Source organism: Musca vetustissima, unplaced genomic scaffold (assembly GCF_032173495.1).
Source record: "Musca vetustissima isolate MV318-11 ecotype Yass unplaced genomic scaffold, APGP_CSIRO_Mvet_v1 utg1267, whole genome shotgun sequence".
In the NCBI taxonomy this organism is placed as follows: Eukaryota; Metazoa; Arthropoda; class Insecta; order Diptera; family Muscidae; genus Musca; species Musca vetustissima.
This window is the reverse complement of record NW_026887358.1, coordinates 1-25,018: the sequence shown is the minus strand read 5'-3', so window position 1 is coordinate 25,018 and position 25,018 is coordinate 1. Positions and strand designations below refer to the sequence as shown.

Here is a 25,018-nt window from a genome sequence, read left to right as displayed (position 1 = left end):
GGGAGCTATATCTAAATCTGAACCGATTTTCTCGAAACTTGGCACACATCCCTCTGGACCTAATTCTGTGCCAAATTTCGTGCAAATCGAATTATATATAGGGACTTTGGTGCGACATTTACCTTAAATCGGACGAAACTATATATGGGAGCTATATCTAAATCTGAACCGATTTTCTCGAAACTTGGCACACATCCCTCTGGACCTAATTCAGTACTCTATGCTAAATTTCGTAAAAAATCGAACGATATATAGGGACGTTGGTGCGCCATTTACCTTAAATCGGACGAAACTAAATATGGGAGCTATATCTAAATCTGAACCGATTTTTTCGAAACTTGGCACACATCCCTCTGGACCTAATTCAGAACTCTGTGCCAAATTTCGTTCAAATCGAAAGTTATATAGCGACTTTTGTGCCCCATTTATCTTAAATCGGACGAAAATATATGGGAGCTATATATAAATCTGTGCCGATTTTTCTCAATTTTAATAGGGTTCGTCCTTGGGCCAAATAAGTGACCTATGCCACATTTCATCCAATTCGGATCATAAATGCGACCTATACTTTGTTTACAATTTAACATGGACAGACGGACATACGTAAATCGACTCAAAAAGTGATTCTATGCATATTCTCAAAAGGAACCATGTGTCTATCTCGTTTCCTTTTGCCTGTTACAAACATATGCACAAAGACATACTACCCTGTACCACAGTGTGGTGAAGGGTATAATATGGTAAATTATCAGGTTACACATACACCTTGCGCTAGTCACCAAGTTATGCTATAAATGTGTAACCGCACAACCACACTTGCATGAATGGTTGGTTATATTCACTAATTAAAATTTAGTTACACTAACTAAATAATAATATTTACATATTCTAGAGCAAAATGCCACACAGGTAGCTGGCCATAAAAAACAAAAACACACAAAACCATAAACCAAATAGGTTTTGGCAAATATTACCTTTTTTGGGTATTTCCCCCCAAAAAAGACAATATTTTTTGTTATTGGTTTTTTCAAACAGGTAAAATAAATATTTAGTAAAAACAACTAAATTTAGTGGTTAGTCAAAGTGGCATATTATTTGTTTATGTACAAAAACACACACACTCACCAAAATATTTAAGAATGACCTTGCCCTTATTGAGGTAAAGAATGGGATCACAAACAGTGTTATATGGCGGTCTTCAAAATACCTAGTAGCTATGACTAAAATTTAGTACAAAATACCTGTACTAACATTTTAGTATATAAACTAGTGACACATCTCAAGTGAAATATCATTCGTTTTAAAATCTCTCCAAAGTAAACATCACAAGGAATCACCATGGAAGATAAATCCATCACTTACGTCCTCTTTATGTACCGCGAACAATTACGCCAAGCGGATACGTCATCGATGCGTCTGAATCGCACAAAGCTAACACTCACCGATAAACTGATCAAGAAAAATGTGGGCAATCTAAAGAAGTGCAGCACCGATGATGTCCTGGCCATAAGTCGCAACATTGTCTTCCAATCGAAACTGAAACAACAAATACAACGAGCGAATCAAACGAAACGTTTGGCCACCAAACTGGGACATTGATGGACATAAGGCGATACTGGAGAAAGGATTTGATCTGATCTTGGATGGAATGATTTGCTTATCTTTGAAACAAAGTTGAAAAGTAACGGATTTTTGGAGGCCTATTCCGCATCGGAAATAATTAATTTAAGTAGAATTTAATTCGATTTATTTTAAGTTATCATTGTTTATTTGAAATAAAACAAGAACAAAATTGAAAACAACCAAAATTTGTGTGTTTTTGAATGAGGTCTAAGCAAATAATATATGAGAAGTTGAACATTTAATGCAACGCCATCCGCCAAAGGTGGTAGCATAGTTCCATGTTAGGGGCTAAACTACGTTGCAGTACTTGAGTTTGGAATATTTATATCGGTAAAAAGGGTGGATCTCTGCCTACAATTTCAAAATATCGAAGATAGGATGTTCCATTATATGGACCATTACTATTTGATACTATTACTATAGTTGATATACTAAATTTTGGTCAGATATAGAGTTGCTTCTTAGTATATTCAGCCACATTTTGACTTTTTCATTTACTTATAAATAAAAATTTCGTGCAAATGGATAGACTTATAGGGACTTTGGTGCACCATTTTTATAAAATCGGACCAAAGTATATATGGGAGCTATATCTAAATCTAAACCGATTTTCACGAAATTTAACACACATCGTTCTAGACTTAATTCAGTACGCTGTGCAAAATTTCGTGCAAATCGAAGGATATATATGGACTTTTCTGCACTATTTACTTAAAATCGGATGAAAATATATATGGAAGCTATATCTAAATCTGAACTGATTTTCACGAAATTTAACACACATCGTTCTAGACTTATTTCAGTACGCTGTGCCAAATTTCGTGCAAATCGAAGAATATTTTGGGACTTTGGTGTACTATTTACCTAAAATCGGTCGAAAATATATATGGGAGCTATACCTAAATCACAATCGATTTTCACGAAATTTTACACACATAGTTCTAGACTTAATTCAGTACGCTGTGCCAAATTTCGTGCAAATCGAAGGATATGTAGGGACGTTGGTGCACTATTTACCTAAAATCGGACGAAAATATATTTGGGACCTATATCTAAATCTGAACCGATTTTCACGAAATTTTACACACATCGTTCTAGGCTTAATTCACTAAGCTGTGCAAAATTTCGTGCAAATCGAAGGATACATAGGGACTTTGGTGCACTATTTACCTAAAACCGGACGAAAATATATATGGGAGCAATATCTAAATCTAAACCGATTTCCACGAAATTTAAAACGCATCTTTCTAGATTTAATTCAGTACGCTGTGCAAATTTTCGTGCAAATTGAAGGATATATAGGGACTTTGGTGTACTATTTATCTAAAATCGGAAAAAAATATATATGGGAGCTATATTTAAATCTTAACCGATTTTCACGAAATTTCACACACATTATTCTAGACTTAATTCAGTACGCCATGTCAAATTTCGTGCAAACCGAATGATATATAGGGACTTTGGTGCACTATTGACCTAAAATCCGACGAAAATATATGGGAGCTATATAAAAATCAGAACCGATTTTCACGAAATTTAACACACATCGTTCTAGACTTAATTCAGTACGCTGTGCCCAATTTCGTGCAAATCGAAGGATATTTTGGGACTTTGGTGTACTATTTACCTAAAGTCGGTCGAAAATATATATGGGAGCTATATCTAAATCAGAACGGATTTTTCCCAATTTCAGTAGGGCTCGTCCTTGGGCCAAAGAAATGAGCTGTGCCAAATTTCATCCAAATCGGATGATAAATGCGACCTGTGCTTTGTTTACAATGTAACATCAACAGACGGACGGACATGCATAAATCGACTCAGAAAGTGATTCTATGCATATTCTCAAAAGGAACCATGGGCCTATCTCGATTCCGTTTGCCTGTTACAAACATATGCACAAAGACGTAATACCCTGTACCACAGTGTGGTGAAGGGTATAAAAATATAAACTAAATTACGAGGGCTACTCCTGAACGTTGCCTAATATTGAATCCCCAAAATACAGCCAATTAGGTTGAGCATTTGTTCCTAAATACCTAAAATCCGCAAATTTGGGGGGCTATATAATAAATTGGAACAATGCAATTTGTTAGACTGATTTTCCCACCTATATTTTCATGTAGATAGCTACTACTCCAGTAGGCCTATTCTGTAACCTTTTAACAACATTCGATATTGTTTATTTTACAACAATCTCATTGGTTTCGTTATTTTTACAATAACAAAATAAATGTAAACCATGTCGAATTAAAAGGTACAAAATAGGCCTACAGGACACTTCGGTAAAGCCCCCTTCTGCGTTTTTTGAAGTCAAAAAAATATCTATGCAAAACAATTTTACGACAGGTCCACGTATTGGTACGGACCACTATTTTCCATAATTTTTAAGTTTTAGAAACATAATTTAACATTCGGATTTCAAGAAGAGAGAATCATATATTTGCTGAAAAGATTGAATATAGGTCTATATTTTGACATAGCCCCCAAATAAACATTGCCGCCTCATTTTACTAATATTCCTAGGCACATTTTCCAAACGATGTAGCTGTAATTTTGCATATTGGCTTCTTAATCAGGACATATTTTGACATGACACTCATGTAAACGTCTTGTCCCATTTTCTCATTGCGGAAGATTTCGGAATTACACACAGGTTGTATTAATCGCTTTATATGAGGTATATGTTTTTATCAAAGATGTTTCGGATTTAATGTTGATAATATTGGTTATTTAATACGGTTCAAAATAAATTTACAAGCTTAAACCAGTATGCGGAGCAGTATAGTCGGACGGGGCCGACCATACGATACCCTACACAATTACCACGGAACTCTTACTTTCTGTGGATTTTTATTCCGACCCTGGGCAATATATCAAGACAGGTTTACCTTCTTGCCCCATTAGAGGCCAACTGCACTTCTTTCTTACACTGATATATTTTCTTGTCCATACTTGTCCATTTTAACACAAAAGTCAGGGTCCATTTGGCCCGTTAAATATTGACCAATCTTTATCAAATCAGGCATGGTTATTCTTTGGCCCGATCCCACTCTCCATGTAAAATTTCGCGATGTTCGGACCATAACTGCGGCCTCTGGAGCGACCAGAAAAACCGAAAAATAATTAAGTATTTGGTCCATTTCATCCCCTAAATATAAACGCATCATTACCAAAAACAATAGGGGTCTTCATTGGCCAGAACGTATCAAACATGCAAATTTTCGTCAAGATTTGTCCATAAATGTGGTGTTACAAACGCTTGGGGCTGCACAAAGCTATAATACCCCGACAACATAGTTGTGTAGGGTATAAAAATATTGGAAGTACCAGAAGGAGTAAACTAATGTGTCCCATCTTCGGAGTTAATCAAAGTTTGGTTCAAATCGGATAGTCCGTTAACATGATATTATAAAATTGTGGGGAGATACCAGAAGGAGTGCACCTACACACCTCAACTTTGAACTTGAACTAAGTTTGCAAGAAATATTATGATGTGCAAAGTTTGAATGGAATTGGTTACTCCCTGCGAGAGTTATCCCGCAAATCAGCCGACCACACAGACGAACGGGCGCACATTTGTAAATCTTCTCCAAATTGTTCGTAACGGATTTGATCCATTGAGATTAAGCCAATACTTCGGTTAGGCACTTATCATAGTGTTTACACCCTAGTCCGGCTTATATTTGAGTGTATAAAAAATTGTCTTGGAGAAAAATATGAATTTCATTAATACTTTCACAAGGTCTCGTCTCATTTTCTGTCTGTTGAAAGTCCTGGGCGACAACAGCCAGACCCACTTACTAAATATTCGATGCGAGGGAATTAACTGGCGCAGAGCGTGCGAAGAAAACAAAAACAAAAATGACTTATTTTAAATTTCTTCTTTCTCTAGAGCTCACAATTGACAACATACAGGGTTGAGTGTATGTGATAATTAGACCTCGGATTTTTGCATATTTTTTATGCTTTGTCCGATTGGACTCAAATTTTGTATTTAGGCGTTTCATGCTTTAATTGATCGATATTTGGGGTCATGTCAAAAATATGCAAAAAATATGCAAAAAATATGCAAAATATATGCAAAAAATATGCAAAATATATGCAAAAAATATGCAAAATATGCAAAAAATATGCAAAATATGCAAAAAATATGCAAAATATGCAAAATATGCAAAAAATATGCAAAATATGCAAAAAATATGCAAAATATGCAAAAATATGCAAAATATGCAAAAAATATGCACGGTATGCTAGGTCGATATGCGTTAAATATATGCAAAAAATATACAAAATATGCATTGTCGATATGCAAAATATGCAAAAATATGAAAAATATGCAAAACTATGCAAAATATGCAAAAATATGCAAAATATGCAAAAATATGCAAAATATGCAAAATATATGCAAAATATGCAAACATATGCAAAATATGCAAAAATATGCAAACATATGCAAAATATGCAAACATATGCAAAATATGCAAAAATATGCAAAAAATATGCAAAATATATGCAAAAAATATGCAAAATATATGCAAAAAATATGCAAAATATGCAAAAAATATGCAAAATATGCAAAAAATATGCAAAATATGCAAAATATATGCAAAATATGCAAAAAATATGCAAAATATGCAAAAAATATGCAAAATATGCAAAAATATGCAAAATATGCAAAAAATATGCACGGTATGCTAGGTCGATATGCGTTAAATATATGCAAAAAATATACAAAATATGCATTGTCGATATGCAAAATATGCAAAAATATGAAAAATATGCAAAACTATGCAAAATATGCAAAAATATGCAAAATATGCAAAAATATGCAAAATATGCAAAATATATGCAAAATATGCAAACATATGCAAAATATGCAAAAATATGCAAAATATGCAAAATATGCACGGTATGCTAGGTCGCACTATTAAAGATAGAACTTTGAAAGTTTGCACATATATTATTATTACTCCTGGGATGTTTGGTATTGGAAATGGGATATATCGGTCCACGTTTTTGTATATCGCCATATAACGGTTAAATATGTTTGCATGTTTTATACATATATTTAGCAAATTTTTCATAATGCCCCAAAAATCTAACAGTTGAACCATGAAACGCATACATACAAAATTAGATTTCTATAGGTTAAAAATAAAGAAAGCACACAAATTCGAAAACTACCATGAAAAATCTTTTTTTTGTTTTTTTTTGATTAAAATAATTGCATATGTGAAATATGTTGCTCATATTTTGCATATTTTTGCCAATATTTTTCATATTTTTTGCATATTTCTCGCATATCGACCTAGCACACCGTGCATATTTTTTTGCATATTTTGCATATTATGCATATTTTTGTATATTTTTGCATATTTTCATATGTTTGCATATTGTGCATATATTTTGCATATTTTGCATATGTTTGCATGTTTTGCATATATTTTGCATATTTTTGAATATTTTGCATATGTTTGCATATTTTGCATATGTTTGCATATTTTGCATATGTTTGCATATTTTGCATATATTTTGCATATTTTGCATATTTTTGCATATTTTGCATATGTTTGCATATGTTTGCATATTTTGCATATTTTGCATATTTTTTGCATATTTTGCATATTTTTGCATATTTTAGCATATATTTTGCATATTTTATGCATATATTTTGCATATTTATTGCATATCGACCTAGCATATTTTGCATATATTTTGCATATTTTGCATATATTTTGCATATTTGGCATATTTTGCATATGTTTGCATATGTTTGCATATTTTGCATATGTTTGCATATTTTGCATATATATGCATATTTTGCATATTTTGCATATTTTTTGCATATTTTGCATATTTTAGCATATATTTTGCATATTTTTGCATATTTGGCCTATATTTTGCATATTTTATGCATATATTTTGCATATTTATTGCATATCGACCTAGCATATTTTGCATATGTTTTGCATATATTTTGCATATGTTTGCATATGTTTGCATATTTTGCATATATTTTGCATATATTTTGCATATTTTTGCATATTTTGCATATTTTTGCATATTTTGCATATGTTTGCATATTGTGCATATATTTTGCATATTTTGCATATGTTTGCATATTTTGCATATGTTTGCATATTTTGCATATTTTTGCATATTTTAGCATATATTTTGCATATTTTTGCATATGTTGCCTATATTTTGCATATTTTATGCATATATTTTGCATATTTATTGCATATCGACCTAGCATATTTTGCATATTTTTTGCATATTTTGCATATATTTTGCATATTTTGCATATTTTTTGCATATTTTGCATATATTTTGCATATTTTGCATATTTTTTGCATATTTTGCATATTTTTTGCATATTTTGCATATTTTTTGCATATCTCGTGCATATGCAAAATATGCAAATATGCAAAAAATTAAAAAATATGAACCCTTCAAATAATTCTAAATCCTTTGAAACGAATTTGTGTCCAATCAGAATTTCGATATCTTCATTATTAAAAAATATGCAAATATGCAAAATCCGAGGTCTAGTGATAATATTGCACATGTGGTGGTGTAAACCATACCCCCACCAGAATACATAATAAATGTCCAACCCAAAGTTTCGAAAAAATATATTAATAAATAACAAACATATAACAAACATACATATGAGATTTCGTATATTGTTTTATTTAAAATAAACAATATTTTCTTAAAACTAAACGAATTAAATTCCACTTAAATTAATGTTTTTTTATTTCATTTTGATCCACGATCCAATGCATGCCATTATCCAGTTACACCTTCTGTCCTTCAATGTCCCAACTTGGTGGCCAAGCGTTTTGTTTGATTTGCCCGTTGTATTTGTTGTTTCAGTTTCGATTGGAAGACAATGTTGCGACTTATGGCCAGGACATCATCGGTGCTGCACTTCTTCAGATTGCTCACATTTTTCTTGATCAGTTTATCGGTGAGTGTTAATTTGGTGCGATTCAGGCGCATCGATGATGTATCTGCTTTACGCAATTGTTCGCGGTACATGAACAGAACGTAAGTGATGGATTTATCTTCCATGTCGTATGGGTTTCCTTGTGATGTTTAATTTGAAACGGTTTTAGAACGAATGATACTTCACTGCAGAGATGTGTCTAGTTTTTATACTAAAATGTTAGTACAGGTATTTTGTACTAAATTTAGTTAGCGTTACTAGGTATTCCACTAGTGCCTATTTCCTTTGAATAGACATTTGTTTTTGATCTCATTCTTTACCTCAATGAGGGCAAGGTCATTCGTAAGTGTGTAGGTTATTAGAATTAAAACATGTTTTTGCCACTAGCCAATGGGGTTTTAGTATTTGTACTAATTATTGCGGTTACCTGTTTGCAAACTGGGTTTAAGATTTTTAGCCACTACTGTACCTTTTTTACCAACGACGCATTTTTGCTACCTAGGTAGCATGTTTTTAGTTGAAATAAATACATGTTAAGTAAGTGATCACAACCATTCATGCATGTATGGTTAGTTAGTTTAATCTTTCTATCTTCCTGACTAACGCCAGGTGTAAGTGAATTTGTCACTTATGACCTCATCAATCTGACCTGCTCTTGGTAATATTGTGTACAGCATTTGTTGACCTTGAATTAATATTTTTTACCCACGAAAGAGTTGTTTCTATTTATATAGTTTTTACCAAAATTATGGTACAGTTTTAAAATCAGTCTCTTGGAAACAGAAAAAAATATAACTTTGAAGAGGCGTACTCATTTCCAATCATGATTATTTTATAGATCTTAAATGATCTATAGGATGTGGGATTCTTAGTCGAATTTGTAAACATCAATATTTGCAACCCATTACCTTTCGACAAACTTAGTACATAATTTGTCATTATTTGAAATACATATCTGACCAATAAAGAAAGGACCAGAGTCAGGGTCGACTTTAAGATACTCTTCACAACTTTTATTGTTTTCAAGAGGATCTATGGATTTTTGGCTTTGAAGCAAACCTAACACATACTCTTCTTCTCTGAAATAAAAGAAAATAGTTTCACACCAAGTCCATCGCCTGAGCATAATTTTATGTTCATCGGGTAAATTTGCATCGTTTAGATGACATGAGACGAAGATATACATATAAATAATTTAATATGGCATACATAAATTTGGGCCTGGTTGCGAATCCCAACGGAGGAGGAAAACTCTTATAAAGGCCTAGGGAATTACCTGCTACACGGAGTAGACAGATCATTTCCATTTTCGAACTTGATCGAGGTTTGGTAAAAAAATTACGACTTCCAATGTTTGGATAAAATTGGACATTCAATTCGTGTTATATTGGACTAGCATATGCCCGAAACTTCGTTAGCGAATATAAAAATTTTTAAACATGTATTAACACATTATTACATTTTCGCAGAAAACTGCATATGTCAGAAAAAACAATCCACACATTAATATCGACCATAAATTAAATTTGAGTACCATTTAGAACCAAATTTCATGATTCGAGCTCTAAAGGTTCACCCAAATCCAAATTATACCACATTTTTTATATAGCGCACATTTTTTCCATAAGTACCCTCCTCAACCATCTAACAGAACTTCTTGCATACCCCGATCCTACATCCCCACAGTGATTCTAAATTCTAGTTTCAGGATTCCAACTCTATCGCTTCACCCACTATTCAAATTGTACCAAATTTAGTACACAGTAGTACGAATTTCCAAAACCTCATTTTTACCCCAAACCCACACCCACACAGTGATCCTACACCCCCATAGGATTCCAACTCTTTCGGTTCACTCACAATTGAAATTGTACCAAATAAAGTACACATTAGTACAAATTTCTAAAACTTTTACATATCTCAATCTTACACCTCAACAGTGATCCTGACTCCAAACTTCATGGTTTTAGCTCTATTGGTTCTCCTAAAATTCAAATTGTACCAAATTTAGTACCGTTTAGTACACATAAGCATTATTTTCTTAAACTGAATCCTGACCCTAATCCCACACCCCTGCAGTGATCCTAACGTCAATTTTCATTGTTCCCGTTCTATCGGTTCCCTCAAATCCAAAGTGTACCGATTATAGTACGATTTAGTACTTTTCGTAATTTTTGTACACATGAGTACACGCTTTACAAACCATCTCCTTAAATGGACCCTATATCTCAAACATAATTTACACTACAAATTTCAAGTTTTTAGGGCTATCCGTTCAAAAGCTACAGAATTGTACCAAATTTAGTACATTTTCGTACTTTTCGGATAGTTTTAGTTCGATTTTCTAAAACCCTTTGCGACACCTATCCTACACTCCATCAGCGATCACCAAACCAAATTTCAGAGTTTCAGACCGGTTCGCCAAATACAAATGGTATCACATTTAGTACTTTTTAGTAATTTTCGTGCCGTTCTAGTACGAATTTCCAAAAACCCAGCCTTATCTGTCACCTTTGGACCAAGAGTGACCCCCACCCAAAATTTCAAGATTCTAGCTTAAGCCGTTTCGTCTGGGCGTTGATGAATCGTTAAATCAGTCAGTCAGTCAATCACTTTACTCTTTTATTAGTATAGATTAGTACTTTTTAGTACATTTCGTACCGTTCTAGTACGAATTTCCAAAATCCCATTCTTATCTGTCACAGTTGGACCAAGAATGACCCTCACCCAAAATTTTAAGATTCTAGATTCAGCCGTTTCGTCTGGGCGTTCATGAATCGTTAAATCAGTTAGTCAGTCAATCACTACACTCTCTTATTAGTAAAGATTAAACAATTTTAAACAATTGGTCTGTATAGAGAACACAGGGCTTTATAAAGACATGATCTATATAGCGAATACTGAGTTTTATAAAGACCAATTGGTCTGTACAGAAACTGAATAAAGTCTAGAGTATAATAAGTATAGAGCCACATGTCGGGCCGAGTTAGTATCTATAGTGTACCATTGGAAACCATTTACATAAAATCAGACAGAAATAAATATGAGAGCTATATCAAAAAAAAAAAAAAAAAAAAAGGAACCGATTTCACACACAGTAATAACAAACTCGCCATTCATTGCATTTTTCTCCTCAGTCGAACAACCACAAAACCTATGATACACTATTTATTTCATAATGGAAAATGTCAACACTTAATAAGTAAGGACCCCAACCACTATAAAAAATTCAAAGAGGCGTTGTTTCTAGGCAGCGATAGATGGCAGCACCAGGACATTGGGCAGACTTTAGCATACAAATCATGAACTCAGCTGAAGTAAAAAACAATGATAATGAATTCCCAACAGATGGGTAAAACGAGATAGACACATGGTTCCTTTTGAGAATATGCATAGAATCACTTTCTAAGTCGATTTATGCATGTCCGTCCGTCTGTCTGTCCATGTTAAATTGTAAACAAAGTACAGGTCACATTTATGATCCGAATTGGATAAAATTTGGCAAATGTCACTTATTCGGCCCAAGGACGAACCCTATTGAAATTGGGAAAAATCGGTTCAGATTTAGATATAGCTCCCATATATATACTTAACCGATTTAATGTAAACGGTCCCTATATATCTTTCGATTTGCACGAAATTTGGTTCAGCATAATCATTTAGGTCTAGAATGATGTCTGCCAAGTTTCGTGAAAATCGGTCCAGATTTAGATATAGCTCCCATATATAGTTTCGTCCGATTTCATGTAAATGGTGCACCAAAGTCCCTATATATCTTTCGATTTGCACCAAATTTGGCATAACGTACTGAATTGAGCCTAGAATTATGTCTGCCAAGTTTCGTGAAAATCGGTCCAGATTTAGATATAGCTCCCATATATAGTTTCGTCCGATTTCATATAAATGATGCACCAAAGTCCCTATATATCTTTCGATTTGCACGAAATGTGGCATAACGTACTGAATTGAGTCTAGAGTGATGTCTGCCTTGTTTCGTGAAAATCGGTCCAGATTTAGATATAGCTCCCTTTTATTATAGATTTATTTTAAGTAATTGACGCACCAAGGAACCAATATGCTGATAGGAACAAAACGTTCTCAAATTAGTATAACCTAACCTGTGACAAGTTTGTTTGAAATCGCCTAATATTTGGATAGAGCTTCCATATATATTTTCGCCAGATTTCAAGTAAATTGGGCATCAAACTCCTCATGTTAGTCAGATTGACATCAAATTTTGCACAATGTACAAAATTGAGCATAGAATTACGTAGTTGCGTTTTCTAGAAGTACAGACATAGCCCAACGGATGACCTATTTATATTTGTTTGAAGTCGATTTACATAATTTATGGATAGATCTAGGTAGATTCACATTTAGATAAATATCACATATTTTATTTTATCCAATTTCATGTTAATAGTCCTGTTTAATATACCCATAGTGGTGAAGGGTATCATATAGTCGGCCCCGTCCGACTTTACTACTTTCCTTACTGGTTTTGTCTGGTTTTGGTCGCTCCAGAGGCCACAATAGAATAACTATAGAAAAACCATGACTATTTTGATGAAGATCAGACTTTTTTGTGAAAAGTGGCAAAATTTGCATTCTATGGTGTATAAATTTACCCCAGAAGGACATAGATCGAATAGGAGGATCCAATAGGAGTGGTTGACCTTCAAATTGACACAAATTTTTTTGTTCTATCTACCTGGATGAGCCAGTTACACGTTAATAATTACAGGCGTCTTCCTATGCTGATATTGTTTAGTATTACCATTACCACACTGGAGGGCGGAAATGTAGCGCAGATGGCTTGGAAATTTTCCTGGAGGTTCCAGATATGGTCAATGATGACGCTTGATAATCACATGATAATTTAGAATGATGAAATGGACCTATAACTTTATTTTTGTCTGATTGAATGTCACAAATTTCCCATGGGGAAAGGGGTCTGTCCAATTAATTAGAATGAATTAACGAAGAATACTGAGCGGGTCAAATGAACCTACACTTTTGCCTGTTAAATACCAATATTCGAATCTTATGGGAAGACGTGATTCGGAAAAGATGACAGGATCAAAAGTGTACAAATATCGCGAAATATTACCAAGACTCGAATATTAAGCAACTGAAAGTTTATGTTCAGTGGTAGTTGTGTAGCATATCAAATGGTCGGCCTCGTTCCACTATATTGCTCCTACACAACTATGTTGTCAGGGTATTATAGCTTTGTGCAGCCCCAAAAGTTTGTAACGCCGCGAAATATTGGTCCTAGACCCACCTTTAAGTATACCGATCGTCATATTTCGACTAGCTGAGTCAATCTAGACATGTGTGTCCGTCCGTCCGTCTGTCCATTATAATTTGTAAACACGATACAGGCCACAGTTATGGACCAATCTTCACGAAATTTTGCATGTAGGATGGGTTTCGATAAAGATCGGTTAATATTTAGGGGATGAAATGGACCAAATACTAAATTTTTGTCTGTTTTTCTGGTCGCTCTAGAGGCCGCAGTTATGGTCCGAACATCGTGAAATTTTACATGGAGAAGGGGATCGGGCCTAAGAATAAGCATGCCTGTTTTGATAAAGATCGGTCAATATTTAGCGGCGTATATACTTGCTCCTGAAGGACATATATTGGAGATGTTGATAGTATATCCAAGATGAGTTGTTGACCTTCAAATTGATACTAATTATATGGCTGTATGCACTCCGATGCGGGAGTTATACGTAATTAATTAAAGGTGACTATGTGCATATTATTACTATTACTCCATTAGAGGACGGAAAGGTCGCGCTGATCGCTTTGAAATTGTACATGAAGTTCCGATTATGGTCAAGGACGACGCTTATAAATTTCGGTGAAGTTGATCAGAAGCATGGGTATGGATCAGAAGCATGGGTATTTGCGCAAGCAGATGAGGCAGCGCTTGGGGTGTTTGAGAGAAAAATTCTCCGAAAGATCTACGGGCCGATCTACGTCGACGGTGAATATCGGCGTCGAATGAACCACGAGCTCTACAATTTATACGCAGACATCGACATAGTCAGTCGTATTGAGCTGCAGCGACTACGGTGGCTAGGCCATGTTGTGCGGATGAATGAAGATGCTCCAGCTCAAAAGGCATATAAAAATGAGCCTACGGATGGTTCCCGTAGAAGGGGAAGGCCACGAATTAGATGGAAAGACCAAGTAGAAAAAAACATCTTGGAACGTGGTCTTCCAAATTGGTGGACTTGCGCACAAGACCGACGCGCTTGGAAATCTTTTTTAAGCTCGGCTTATGGAACAACCGTTCTGTAACAAGCCAGCTAAGTAAGTAAGAAGTTGAGATTTCATTCAGGACGTACAATGAACCGAAAACTTTAATTTTCCAGATTTTCTAGTCGCTCTAGAAGTAATTATTATATAGAGAACATCACATATTTTACAAGGTGAAGGGGATCTGACCAAATACTTAGAGCGGTTGTTTAGATGATGATCGGTCAATTTTCCGAGTGTCAAATCAACAAAAACCTAAAGTGACCAATTTTTTATTGTATGGCGTAAAAATTCACTTCAAGAAAAAACATTTTGGAAAATATGCAAGACTTAGAAAGAGGAGTTGTTGATCTATAATCGGTAAAAAGGGTGAAAATATCACGAAATATTGCCCAGACTTTTCGTAGTAGTTGTGTAGGGTATCATATAGTCGACCCAGTGCGACTTTACTACTTTCCTTACTGGTTTTTACATATTTTTGACATTGCCCAATCAGCCCTCGTCTTCAAGTTTCCTGGAATCTCACAATTTTAAGCGTTCATAAAACAGACATCGATTTGTGCAATATGGCATAATCATTTATTTAAGGAAATTCCCACCCATACTCACACACACGAAATATCATTACTTCACTACGTACAAATACACTCCAATATTGCAATGTGCAGTGTATCGTCTGTTTTAAAATATATATGCGATTCACACTCTACATATTACACTGTCAAATAGACAGAAAAATTCACATTCCGTCAGTCGGTTATTCATTCATTCCGTCCGTCCGTCAGACTGTCTGTCACTCACAGAATCATTCTTAAGACATTTATTCGACACTTACCTCCCAGAAACCATTTCCGTCTTGTGTTGTCACATCGCTGTATGCCAGTATTGCCGCTGTACGGCTACTGCGGAAATCGAACTTGATATTAAATTCTTCGGCATGATTTATGGGCCACCAAATGTGTGACGTCGCAAAAGGATACGTTATTGGTATGACATTCACATCGTTTTCTTGAAATTCCGCTTCCAGAACACCTAAAAGAATGACAGGAAAAGAGGAAGAAGTAGACACATACATACAAACATTAAATATAGATTGGAATAGTTACAGCTACAACAACAACAACAAAAATGAAAGAAAATGTTAAAATTTTCAAATTTATGCAATTTGCATCGTACAAATTTGCAAAAGTTTATTACATAGCTTATCCTCTTCGCTTTGTAAAGAAGAGACAGGGCAGCTTTGTCTACAATAGTAGTGTGAATTGGTAAAAGTGAAATGATTCCTGGCTGACATTACATTCGGGCGAATGGATAGTTGTAAAAAATCAGTTTCGTACGCAATTGAAATATTGAATATTTCATGATTTATTAATATTCGGTGCAGAACGAAGGATGGTAAATAGAGATAAAGAGAATATGTTTTATGTTGATTCAACTTTTGATATCATTCATAGCTATACAATTAAGGATATTGGCTATCTTCGGAAAATACAAAAAAAAAAAAAAAAAAAAGAAATAAATAAAATAAAAACATATTGAAGTCAAATAAATTATTGCAGACATGAGAAATAAATTTTGGAAATTGAAATGAAGGAATAAGCCATTAGGATGATCATAAAATTCCTCATGACCAAGTATACGTCCTGATGAATATATGAATAGGAAAAGAAGGACTGCATCTGTAAGTGTCATCTTATTAAAAACTAAAAACTGAATTTAATTCTTCCCAATCCATTCGAACCTTCCTCTCATGAAAAAATAAAGGACTTACACAAGATAATACATTCTGAAAAAAAAATGAAATGATTTCTTAGGCAGACCAGGACCAGAAGAGTGGAAGTTTTCTTTATATAGACCAGAATTAGTTCTTCTTATGAATGGACAGCTGGTCTTTATTTTATCAGGCCAAGAAGCAGACAAAGAGGACTTCCTATAGAAGACTAGAATATATTTTTTTTTCGTCAAGAAAGTCCTCTTATAGAAGACCAGCAGGTTTTATCATAGAAGACAATAAAGTCTTTCTATAGAACACCAGATGGTCTTCCTTTAGCAGATAAGGATATCTTCCTACAGAAGATCTAAAAAAGACCAGAGGGAGTTTCAATAGAAGTCCTGAAGGTGTTCTTGCAATATAATATATTTTCTTCTAACAGAATGATCTTAAAACTAACAACTAAAATGAATTCAACTGAAATGAATTCTTCCCAATCCATTGGAACCTTCCTCTCATGAAAAAATAAAGGACTTATACGAGATCATACGTTCTGAAAAAACGAAATGATTTTATATGCAGACCAGGATTGGTCTTCAGTCAATTTTTATTAGAATGCCCTAAGTTTTTCTCATGGACTGGAAATGTTTTTATTATAGAAATCCAGAAAAAATATTTTATGAGAGATCTTAAGCCACATCCGAGAAGATCACGCCTTCTCATAAGGTATCTGAATGTTTATACCCTTCACCACACTGTGGTACAGGGTATTATGTCTTTGTGCATATGTTTGTAACAGGCAAAAAAAAAAAAAAAAATCGAGATAGACCCATTGTTTCTTTTGAGAATATCCGCAGAATCACTTTCTGAGTCGATTTATGCATGTCCGCCCGTCTGTTGATGTTAAATTGTAAACAAAGTACAGGTCACATTTATAATCGGAATTGAATGAAATTTGACACAAGTCACTTATCTGGCCCAGGGACGAACCCTATTGAAATTGGAGAAAATCGGTTCAGATTTAGATATAGCTCCCATATATATTTTCGTCCGATTTAAGGTAAATGGGGCACAAAAGTCCTTGACAATCATTCAATTTGCACGAATTTTGGCACAGCGTACTGAATTAAGTCTAGATTGATGTGTGCTAAGTTTCGTGAAAATCGGTTCAGATTTAGATATAGCTCCCATATATACTTTCGCCCGATTTTACGTCAATGGTGCACCAAAGTCCCTGAAAATCATTAGATTAGCACGAATTTTGGTATAGCGTACTGAATTATGTGTAGAATGACGTGTTCTAAGTTTCGTGAAAATCGGTTCAGATTTTAGGTAAATGGTACATCAAAGTCCCTGAAAATCATTCGATTTGCACGAATTTTGGCATGGCGTACTGAAATAAGTCTAGAATGACGTGTGTTAAGGTTTGTTGAAGTCGGTTCAGATTTTGATATAGGTCCATTTGTTTATATATAGCTCCCATACATAATTTTACTCGATTTCATACAAATAGTACACCAAAGAATCCAAGTCTGCCCGTTTTACATGCAATTTTTCACAGATTTCGGAATGGTATGTGTATGGGTTTTTTTAATTGGTTCAAATATCTATCTACATAGCACATTTAATTTCGCCCGATTCCATCTCAAAGGTCCTCCAAGTTTAGATATTGTTGATACTAACATCTCTTATATGTACCCAAAGTGGTGAAGGGTATCATATAGTCGACCCAGTCCGACTTTTGAACTTTCTTTACTAGTTTCTTTATGCAGAAGCAGAGAATATTTTCAAATAGGAAACAAGTAAATGATGTTAATCAATGGCTTTTTTCCAAAATTTATATCATAATATTCTACAGTACATTCTAGTAATTGTCCAGTGATGCTATTCGTATAGAATACGTGATCCGAAATGTAAAATTTTAATTTAAATGTCGAAAGGGAATTTAAACTCTAAATCACATTCACAACTATTTACACCTCAACATATCCTTCCTTTCATTTTTTGTTGCATTTTGACATGTCCCTTGTGAATGTTATTTATTATAAATAAAATTTAATATTCTACATTACTAATTTAATTTGGGTCATTTACTAAAAATACCACCCCTTCGTCACTGACTTGGTTTACAATTTTATCCGCAGTTGTTATTTCGTTTTTTTTTTGTTGGTCCCGTTGGCATCCTCCCAGCATGACATTAACTTGTGCAGTAAAGTAAATGACATAACATACATGACATACATACACACGTTTGTAGTTACATTTAAATGCACCTCGTTGCCACGGGTGTGAGTGCTTAAATTTATTTAGATAAACATTTAAAATAGCCGTGCAAACGTTTTTAATTATATGAGATAATTATGTAACATAAGACCCATTAAATGAAGTAAAGTACCAGTCAGATAAAGACCATAACATAAATAGGGTTATTGCAAAAGGGAATATTAAGGGCGGAAAGTGGTTAGGGGTCTTTTATTGGCAGAGGAGAAGTATGAAATACACAAATCATCTGCTCATGAATGGCCAAATGAAGCTAATCACATATAAGGTGGTAGGCTTTCCCATAAATAAAAAGAAGGTGTCTTTCTTTAAAAGATGAGAGTGTCTTTCTAGCAAAGATCCTAGGCAGGTTGAAGGTGATCGTATAAAAGTAATACCATTAAGGATAAGAAGGAGGTTTTTTTGAAGACCAGAACATCTTCTTATAAATGATCAGGAGTTGCTCGTATAGGTCTTCTTATAAAATGACAGGTGGTCTTTATTTTATCAGGCCAAGAATCAGACAAAGAGACCTTCCTATAGAAGATAATTTTTAACTGTCAAGAAAGTCCTCCTAGAGAAGACCAGAAGGTTTTGTCATAGCCAGTGTTGCCAAAACTTTGTTGAGGAAAAATGCTAGATTTTGTTGAAAAAAATGCTAGAAAGTGCTAAATAATTTAAAAAAGTGCCAGAAAAAAGTGCTAAAAAATTCTAGAACAAAATTGTTAATAATTAATAATGAAATATTAATCAGATACCCCATTTATTGTTAACTGCTATTCGTTGTCGATTTAGCCATGTCCGTCGCATTGAGGTCGCAATATTGAAGACAGAGCTTTGGAATTTTGCACATACGTTTGAACTACTTCTATGAGATTTGATATTGGAAATGGTCCTTTTTGGGTACAACATACCCCAATATTTTTTTAAGCTTTTAGGCACATTTTTATACCCTCCACCATAGTATGGAGGGTATATTAATTTTGTATTTCAGTTTGTAACTCATCGAAATAATCATTTCCGACCCTATAAAGTATATATATGACGATATAGCCATATCCATCTGAGGACAATTTGGTACATTGAGTTCTTATTCGGTACCAAATATCTCCACTAAAAATTATAAATAGGCATCCATATTTTCGGATAGCCCACATATAAAGGTACCCCCAATTTTGCGGTATTTTGGGGAGTTTGATCGCATTTTTCGACCGAATTCGCTGGAATTCGGTACTTTGAGTTCTTATTGGGTACAAAATATAGGTCAATTTTTTCGGATAGCCCCCATATAAGGGTACCCCTTATTTTAGGGTTCATGAACGCGGTTTTCAACCGAATTAGCTGAAATTTGGTACATAGAGTTCTTATTGGGTACCAAATTTCCTCACTTAAAATTATAAATATAGGTCCACCTTTTCTGGTTGCACCCATATAAGGGTACCTCCCAATTTCCAGTTTTTGGGTAATTTTGACCGAATTGGCTGTTATTTAGTTCTTATTGTGTAGAAAATCTCTCCACAAAAAATTATAAATATGGGTCAATTTTTTCGGGTAGCTTCATATAACGGTACCGCCAATTTTCGATATTTTGAGGTTCTGGAGCGCGTTTTTCAACAGAATTCGCTGAAATTTGGTATTTTGTAGTCGTATATGGTTACAAATCTCCCCACCAAAAATTATTAATATTCACCCTTTTTTAGGGGTAGTCCCCATATAACCGGCCCGGCCGAGCATAACGCTTTTTCATTATTATGGCACAATCCCAATATAAATGGGTACGCTCGCCTTTTCGGTAATCTAAAGTGGTTATAACTTGGCATTCGGGATTCCCGCTGAATAAAAAACTTGTTTTCAGAAAGTTCCAACATAATTCATGTTCATTATTTTTACATCGCTCTCATAAAATGTACAACTTAATTTGGTTTTTCATTTTCCCAAATAAACAATCTACCAACAGACAATATCATAGCCCCCACATGAAGTACCCGACATTTTTTTAAGAAATTTTGAATGCACGGCACATAGCGAAAATTCAATATGAAATCGAAAAACGGGATTTTTTGCATTGAAACCAAATCTTTGTAAAAAAAATCCTAAGAAATTAAAAAATGCTAAAAAAAGTGCTAGGTGCTAGATCAATTTTTTTGGTGCTAAACGAGTTCAAAAAGTGCTAAATCTAGCACTAAAAGTGCTAAATTGGCAACACTGGTCATAGCAGACAAGAAATTCTTCATACAGAAGACCAGTAGATCTTCCTTTACAGACCAGAAGATCAGAATGTTGTTTTTTTCTACAGAAGACCTGAAAAAGGCCAGTTGGAGTTTTAATAGAAGTCTTAAAGGTCTTCTTGCAATATAATAAAATCTTTTCTTCTAACAGAATTAAACCCAGAGGTCTTCTACAGAACACTAAGAGAGTGTTCTTATAGAAGGTCTTCCTATAGAAGACCTGAAGGACTTAACTTAGAAGTCAAGAAAGTCTTCCTATAGATAACTAGAAGGTATTTTTATAGAATACTAATAGATCTTCCTTTATAAGAAGAATACCAGTAGGTCCTCTTATAGAAGACAAGAAGGTTTTCTTGTAGAAGAGCAGAAGGTCCTCTTATAGAATACAAGATGGTATTCCGATTGAAGACCACATAGAAGACCAGAAGGTCTACCTATAGAAGACCAGAAGGTCTTCCTATAGAAGAGCAGAAAGCCTTCCTGTATGAGATCAGAAGATCTTCCTATAGAAGAACAGAAAGCCTACCTATATGAGATCAGAAGATCTTCCTATAGGAGACCAGAAGATCTTCTCATAGTAGATCAGAAGGTCTACCAATAGAAGACCAGAAAGTCTTCCTTCTTTTAAAGAGACCAGAAGGTCTTCATACAGAAGACTATCCTAAAGAAACCCAAAACATATTCCGAAAAAAAACAATAAGGAAAGTAGTAAAGTCGGACGGGTCCGACTATATGATACCCTTCATCACTTTGTGTATGTTTAACAGATGAATCCTAACAAAGGTCGCATTTTTAAAGGACAAGTAAAATGAAATTGGATCCATAAAAATGTCATTCTGCAACCGATACTAAATTTTTCTTTAGGTCAGATATAGAAGCTATATCTAAATCTTAACCGATTTTCAGGAAACTCAACACACATCATTCTAAACCTAATTCATTACGCTGTGCCAAATTTCGTGAAAATCGAAAGATATATAGGGACTTTGGTGGACCATTTACATTTAACCGGACATACTTTGTGTATGTTTAACAGATGAATCCTAACAGAGGTCGCATTTTTAAAGGACAAGTAAAATGAAATTGGATCCATAAACATGTCATTCTGCAACCGATACTAAATTTTTCTTAAGGTCAGATATAGAAGCTATATGTAAATCTTAACCGATTTTCAGGAAACTTAACACACATCATTTTAAACCTAATTCATTACCTTGTGCCAAATTTCGTGAAAATCGAAAGATATATAGGGACTTTGGTGGACCATTTACATTTAACCGGACGAAAATATATATGGGAGCTATATCTAAATCTAAACCGATTTTCAAGAAACTTAACACACATCAACACACACGTTATGCCACATTTCGTGCAAATCGAAAGATATATAGGGACTTTGAGCACCATTTACATTAAATTGGGCGAATATATATTTGGGAGCTATATCTAAATCTTAACCGATTTTCAGGAAATTTAAGACACATCATTCTAAACCTAATTCATTACGCTGTGCCAAATTTCGTGCAAATCGAAAGATATATAGGGACTGTGGTGGACCATTAACATTAAAGGAAGACTTTCCGGTCTCTTTGAAAGAAGTAAGGCCTTCTGGTCTTCTATTGGTAGACCTTCAGATCTAATATGAGAAGATCTTCTGGTCTCCTATAGGAAAGCCTTCTGGTCTCCTATAGGAAAATCTTCTGATCTCATATAGGAAGACCTTCTGTTCTTCTATAAGAAGACTGTCTGTTCTTCTATAGGAAGACCTTCTTTTCTTCTATAGGAAGACATTAAATCAGACGAAAATATATATGGGAGCTATATCTAAATCTGAACCGATTTTTCCCAATTTCAATAGGGTTCATCCTTGGGCCAAATAAGTGACCTATGCCAAATTTCATCCAAATCGGATCATAAATGCGACCTGTACTTTGTTCACAAAAATACATGGACCGACAGACGGACAAACGGACGGACGGACGGACATGCGTATATCGACTCAGAAAATGAATCTATGCGTATTCTCAAAAGGAACCATGTATCTATCTCGTGCACAAAGACATAATACCCTGTACCACAGTGTGGTGAAGGGTATAACAAATGTTCACCCTATAGAACACAAGACCATCTTTAGGAAGACCTTCCGGTAGATATTCCTATAGAAGACACTATGGAAGACCAAATGGCTAAAAGTATTCCTACAGAAGGCTTTCCCAAAACAAATGTTCATCCTATAGAACACCAGGTCTTCTTTAGGAAGACCTGCTGGAATGCTTTTCTATAGAAAAGCATAAGGTATTCTTATAGGAGAACAAAGTATTTTTCAATAGAAGTCCTGAAGGTCCTATAGAACACCAGGTCTTCTTTAGGAAGACCTGCTGGAATGCTTTTCTATAAAAGCATAAGGTATTCTTATAGGAGACCGGAGGATATTTCAATAGAAGTCCTGAAGGTTTTATTAGAGCAGACAAAAGGGGTTTTTATAGAAGACTAGAGGTCTTCTTGTAAAAATCCAGAAGATCTTCTTTTAGAAGACCAGACAATTTTTTGAAGTATCATAAAAACATCTTATAGAATACCAGGAGGAAGAAGAACAAAAGGCAATGTTATAGAATATCACCTGTTCTCCTTATAGAAGGCCATAAGGACACTGAATAGAAGGACAGAGGCTTTCTTATAGAATACTTCTTGCGGCAGAGCAGACATTATTTTTATGGAGGACACTTCTTAGGTAATATCTTTTAAGAGAATAGCTTAATATATTCTTAGAGAAGATCAAAAACCTTCGTACAGAAGGACGTAATGTCCTCACGAAAAATGAAATGACAGAAAGTCTAAAGAAGATCAGTGTCATCGAAGAAAATCGGATGTCTTATCAAAGCAAATGAAAATTAAATATTCCGCTTTGCAGACCATACAAAAATCTATGGCGGTATTGTATGGCAAATGTTATCCTATCTTCCCAAATGCCCACCATCATATCACATGGGAACTCTGTCAGCCAAAAGTGAATGAAAAAAATTGTACTTTTAATTTGTTCAATAATAAAACCCCATTCGGATTATACAGATTTTTAACAAATTATTCTTATAACCCATTGTGTCATAAATATACATTATCTCTGCACATGCACATCAGGAAAACAAGATTATAGAGCAACACAGATATGTGTGAGTGTGTGTATGGATGCATGTACATGAATGGTATACACGGAAGCATAGCCAGCAGATGCAGCATACTAGTCAGACATGCAACATATTTTTTGTGAGTGTGTGTGTATGTTTTTTGTATACAACAAATGTAAGCTTGTATCCATTTGTAGATTTTTGATGGCCTCATTCGCTTATTTGGCCATTGCATGATTCTACTGAAAAGGAGGGGAAGATGGGGTAATGCCAACTATTGGCCCCTTTGCCCAAATACCCACCCATAATCCAAATATCCTGCACGTAGATTTGTATTTTTTTTCGTTTTCGAAATATATATGTGTGTGTGTTCATACTTACCATGATAGTGAACTTTCGGATTGCCACGATGCAGCTCATACAATATGGACACATCGTTGTAGTAGACATTCTTTAACGAACCGACGAAATTATTATGCGATGCCAGACCCTTCTTCTTATGCAAATCCGGTCCGCCGCCAAAATAAATTTCCGGATCGAAGAGTAGGTTGCCACTCACTGTAGCTGGTATTTCGAGTATCTTCATCTGCTGGTCGAGTATAATGCGCACCGTACGCTGTTCATGCGAAATGGTCAAATTGTGCCAATTATTACGTGTCAGCTGATCCGTCAGGACGGTGGAGATGGGTATGTCACCGAAATCCATTTCAACATAAATTGACTGATTTTTAATGGATGCGGCGATGTACTGATGTTTGAGCGATTCACCGCTCGCATAGAACAGAGCAGAATCATCGAATTGTGTGCGAAACATGAGGCTGATACGTGTCGTTGACGAATGAACGCGATC

At 34.7% G+C, this 25,018-nt stretch overlaps 1 protein-coding gene across 1 annotated transcript in view; it reads right to left on the bottom strand.

Moving 5' to 3' along the window:
• LOC133334934 (axotactin) overlaps window positions 1-25,012 on the bottom strand; it is a gene marked incomplete at both ends in the record, with an annotated part of 83,254 nt that extends 58,242 nt beyond the window's left edge. The window contains 2 exons of the mRNA XM_061543245.1: window positions 15,681-15,877; window positions 24,550-25,012. Coding sequence (XP_061399229.1) covers window positions 15,681-15,877; window positions 24,550-25,012 — 660 coding nt within the window. The remainder of the gene's footprint in view (window positions 1-15,680; window positions 15,878-24,549) is intronic.
• Window positions 25,013-25,018: the final 6 nt, after the last annotated feature.